We start from the raw sequence: 5,307 nt of genomic DNA, 5'->3' as shown, positions 1-5,307 counted from the left end.
AAATCTTGTTTAATTTTTTTCTCTTATTTCTTGTTTCCTGTAGTCATCAGGTCCTCCAGACAGGTGGCGCTGTCAAACCGGAACCCTTCTATGATCAGAGTGTCTCCGTCCTCCTCGATGCCGGCATCCCACATCCTAATCCTCTGGTCCCGCTGTCACAACACCAACACACACATAACATGTAGGGAAATACAACACATGGCGGCGGCCATTTTATCTCATTGAAAATAGTCAAATCAATTGGCTGTATGTACAGTGTCACATATTGTTGTCTTGTTGTCTGCAGAAACATCCTAATAGCAGTGGATACTGGATACCCAGGAGATTGTTAGTAAAATACAGAAGTTACTAGAACCTAAAATGTCTCTACCTTGTCCTGGTTGTCCTGCTGGTTGGAGTATTGTCTGAGCATCCTCTCAATAGCATGCATTAACCTCTGAGCCTGACTCAACACTGACACAGTCATAGGGGGGTCACATCATGCAACACAGAATCAACGCATTATCATCACAGAACTAGTTGGACAACAGCACGGCACCATCTGCAAATATCTGAATGTATTTTATCTGCCTATTTCAAACATGAAACAGATTTCAAATATGAAACAGATTTCAAATATGAAAGTTCCTTCTAATATGAAGCAGATTTCAAATATGAAAGTTCCTTCTAATATGAAACAGATTTCAAATATGAAACAGATTTCAAATATGAAAGTTCCTTCTAATATGAAACAGATTTCAAATATGAAACAGATTTCAAATATGAAAGTTCCTTCTAATATGAAACAGATTTCAAATATGAAAGTTCCTTCTAATATGAAACAGATTTCAAATATGAAACAGATTTCAAATATGAAAGTTCCTTCTAATATGAAACAGATTTCAAATATGAAAGTTCCTTCTAATATGAAACAGATTTCAAATATGAAACAGATTTCAAATATGAAACAGATTTCAAATATGAAACAGATTTCAAATATGAAAGTTCCTTCTAATATGAAACAGATTTCAAATATGAAACAGATTTCAAATATGAAAGTTCCTTCTAATATGAAACAGATTTCAAATATGAAACAGATTTCAAATATGAAACAGATTTCAAATATGAAAGTTCCTTCTAATATGAAACAGATTTCAAATATGAAAGTTCCTTCAAATATGAAACAGATTTCAAATATGAAACAGATTTCAAATATGAAACAGATTTCAAATATGAAAGTTCCTTCAAATATGAAACATTGGAACCCGTACCTCAGAGACTCTATCAATGGTACCTCAGAGACTCTATCAATGGTACCTCAGAGACTCTGTCAATGGTACCTCAGAGACTCTGTCAATGGTACCTCAGAGACTCTGTCAATGGTACCTCAGAGACTCTGTCAATGGTACCTCAGAGACTCTGTCAATGGTACCTCAGAGACTCTGTCAATGGTACCTCAGAGACTCATCAATGAGAGACTCTGTCAATGGTACCTCAGAGACTCTATCAATGGTACCTCAGAGACTCTGTCAATGGCGTTATTCAGATGGACGTCTACTCACAATCCTGTGTCTGGAAGTGGCTGATCTGCAGTCTCTCCTCACAGCCCATCTCCCTGACCTTGTCCACCTCCTCCATCGCCACCTCATACGACTTCCTCATAGCGCCTCGCAGGTTCCTGTATCTGGGCTATGCCGGATTTAAAAAAAAAAAAAAGTATTTATTTTGTTTCTCAGACACAGATTAAGCCTAGTTTTGGAATTTAAAAAAACAACATTTTTTTTTATTAGAGATTCTCCATTGAGAGGTTTTATTCTAGTTTTAGGACCAGGCTAAATCTGTGTCTGGAAGAAAAACGCGCAAAATGTTTAAAATGTTTTTAACTTCCTCCAAGATAGAGTATGTGTAACGTTCTTCGTCAGGCCAAAGAGAGGAAGACCAAGATGCAGCGTGACGATTATCCATTTTAATAGAATACTTGAACAACGAACAAAAAAAAAACAATAAACTGACAAAATGAACAGAGCCGAAACAGTCCCGTAACGTGAACACCAACACTGGAAACAGGAACAATCACCCACACCCCACAACACAAAAACAGGCTACCTAAATATAGTTCCCAATCAGAGACAACGACTAACACCTGCCTCTGATTGAGAACAATATCAGGCCAAACACATCATACAGACAAACTGGACATACAACATAGAATGCCCACTCATATCACACCCCGACCAACCAAAACATAGAAACAGACAAACTAGACATACAACATAGAATGCCCACTCATATCACACACTGTCCAACCAAAACATAGAAACAGACAAACTAGACATACAACATAGAATGCCCACTCATAGCCCACCCCAACCAACCAAAACATAGAAACAGACAAACTAGACATACAACATAGAATGCCCACTCATATCACACACTGACCAACCAAAACATAGAAACAGACAAACTAGACATACAACATAGAATGCCCACTCATAGCACACCCCGACCAACCAAACCATAGACACAAACAGTGCAAACTATGGTCAGAGTGTGACAGTATGTCTCGTTATATCACTGAATCTTTCATCTCTATTCGCCTTCACTAACGAACATTAAACTGGCACAGAAATGAAAAGATACATACTTTAGTGGAGGAGTTGTGGTAGAGTTCTACATGCTTGGCAGCAGCCCAGAATCTGGTATGAGGTTTCCCCAGGAATTCAACATGGTAGTGCTCCACGTAACCCTCGCTGTCCAGCCTCACATACTCCTCCTCGTTGGGGTCTGGACTTAGAATGGCTGGCCACCTGGAGAGAGCAACAATGATTTGTTAACACTTTATCTAAGGCCTAACACTGGTATGGATGAAATCAATAGAACTAACTGTAGTAGCTAAGGACGGTTTTCATGGAACTAAATGAAACATATTTCAGGACTAAAAGATATTTAGGCCGAGGGTTAGTGCCTGTTTTCATGGAACTATATTAAACCTACTTCTGGACTAAAAGATATTTAGGCCGAGGGTTAGTGCCTGTTTTCATGGAACTAGATTAAACCTAACTGGACTAAAAGATATTGGAAAGCGAGGTTAGTGCCTGTTTTCATGGAACTATATTAAACCTACTTCTGGACTAAAAAGATAATTAGGCCTAGCCTTTGATCTGAGTCCTGAAACGGGCACATAAGCACTGACTGCCAACCATCCCGTACCATGGCCAGTTACATGCTTTCACCAGCACCAGGCTCCCGACAGGCAGCCGGAGTACACAACCTTCAGGCCATGTTCCTTGGACTGGGAGTTGTTGGGGGAAAGGGCCCTGAGGGATGCTGCAGTGGCTGAACAGAGGGTCTGGGTTCATATGACAGTGCCAGGACCTGCCATGGTCCAGCTCAGCCACCGTTTCATCACTCTTTGGTACCAGTCTCCACTTCAGACATCTGGGAGACTCGCACTGGACCCAGGTCTTGTCTGCATAGTAGGATGTTTCATCCTCATTGGCATTCAGGTCTGGAAGAAGACTCATTTTTTTAAAGCTGAACTGAGCGATCTTGGCTGACCTAAACAAGCAAACACAAACATGTTGGCTAGCTAGCCCATCTGATATTGTCATAGAGAAAATAAATCAGTGTCAGCGATCTATAATGTATTTGCGAAGACTACTTGCTAGCAAATATTTTTGAATATACTGAGCTACTAGCTAGACAATTAATGAATGGCCTTTGCTAATGATCCACACATTTAGATCGTCATGATTCTAGCTAACGTTAGCCAGCTAGCTAACAACATTCTAGCTTTGGAAAAATAATCATTCTTATTAGCGCCTAGCTAACGTCCCTCTTCGTTCAAGTCGTTTCAAAATATATTAATAGGTAACTTACTGGCTGGCTAGCTATCTCCGAATAAATGTATTTAACCTTACACCGATTGAATCACTAATGTGCATCACTACAACTAGCGAATTTAGCTAGCCAGCTCGCCAATTTAGCATTTTGCTAGCTACCCGGCAAAGGCTAAAATAATCGAGTGTCGAACTTTGCAGGGGAGAGGTCAGAAGAAACCCGAGACCAGAAATGCTGTTCATGTCATAATTTTTTGTTTTTTTGTATGAATACACATGATATTGTTTCTATAATCTCTAACCCATAGTTTGGAAGCTTTTCAAATATTATAGTATTCATCCGAGTAATATATCTAGCTACACAACCAGATGCATCGTTTTTTTTTAAGTCGAGGATGACGTCGGGCTTTTATTTTGAAAGTCACATCAACCCCGGAAGTTTTTGAAAGTGACATTTCACAAGACGTTGGACGTTTCCTGGTTCATGTTTAATCACAAATGTATTTTATATTGAAAACATATCAAATAACGATTTACAACAGAGATATCTATTTTTTTGGCATCACAGTCGTCCCGTAAATTGGTACTAAACCATGCTCGGTAGATACACAACGTGATATCGTCGAAAACAACATCAACAAAGGTAAAAATAAGCTAATAATAAGCGGCTAGCTAGTATCAATTGATCATCAGCTGGCTGCGTATTCTTTTATCGTGTAGCTGCCAGATAACTGCTATAAGACTGTCATCGCAAACTGGCTCACAGTTGTAAGGTCTAGATTAGCAATTTTGCACGATAGATAACACACCAGTCTTTAGTTTGGGTTGATCCATATTGAATAATGGCCTGTCCCGAGTTGCTAACGGTAGCTAGCTATGCTAACGTCCTTCGAAATGCTGATGTTTTGATTTTTTTCCTGGTGTGGTGGAAAGGGACGTGTTTATTTTATGACAATCTGATATATTTACGAATTGTTTCTAACCGATAATAATTGATTATGGTTTTAACTAATCATTTCAATAATAGATAGATGTATGTCATGGCACTTGTTGAAATTAAACGTTGGTTTTGGTTTCTCTTTGGCGCAACAGTTCCTTAGCTCTCACTTCCGTTATTGTGTAACATTGGGACACAACATCAGGAGTCTGTGTATTGGGAATCCAACCAATACACACCCTCACGATGTTGTGTCCCAGAGCTGGTTATCATGGTGTCTTGCACACGCAGTCAAGCCCAATGCAGAGCAGGTTATCGTGGTGTCTTGCACACACAGTCAAGCCCAATGCAGAGCTGGTTATCATGGTGTCTTGCACACGCAGTCAAGCCCAATGCAGAGCAGGTTATCACGGTGTCTTGCACACACAGCCAAGCCCAATGCAGAGCAGGTTATCGTCGTGTCTTGCACACTCAGCCAAGCCCAATGCAGAGCAGGTTATTGTGGTGTCTTGCACACACAGCCAAGCCCAATGCAGAGCAGGTTATCTTGGT

The 5,307-nt window shown here is 39.9% G+C and overlaps 1 protein-coding gene across 1 annotated transcript; it reads right to left on the bottom strand.

Annotated features, from left to right (window-relative positions):
* Nucleotides 1-308: 308 nt before the first annotated feature.
* LOC135519845 (zinc finger CW-type PWWP domain protein 2-like) lies at nucleotides 309-4,944 on the bottom strand. The gene is made up of 5 exons (XM_064945051.1): nucleotides 4,926-4,944; nucleotides 4,628-4,688; nucleotides 2,624-2,786; nucleotides 1,542-1,668; nucleotides 309-453 (listed from the first exon to the last, which is right to left on the bottom strand). Exons 1-5 carry the CDS (start codon nucleotides 4,942-4,944, stop codon nucleotides 356-358), a joined length of 468 nt encoding a protein of 155 aa, XP_064801123.1. The 3' UTR covers nucleotides 309-355.
* Nucleotides 4,945-5,307: the final 363 nt, after the last annotated feature.

Source organism: Oncorhynchus masou, chromosome 29 (assembly GCF_036934945.1).
Source record: "Oncorhynchus masou masou isolate Uvic2021 chromosome 29, UVic_Omas_1.1, whole genome shotgun sequence".
NCBI classification, from domain to species: Eukaryota; Metazoa; Chordata; class Actinopteri; order Salmoniformes; family Salmonidae; genus Oncorhynchus; species Oncorhynchus masou.
Note: the sequence above shows the minus strand (reverse complement) of the source record. Positions and strands in the feature narration are given on the sequence as shown.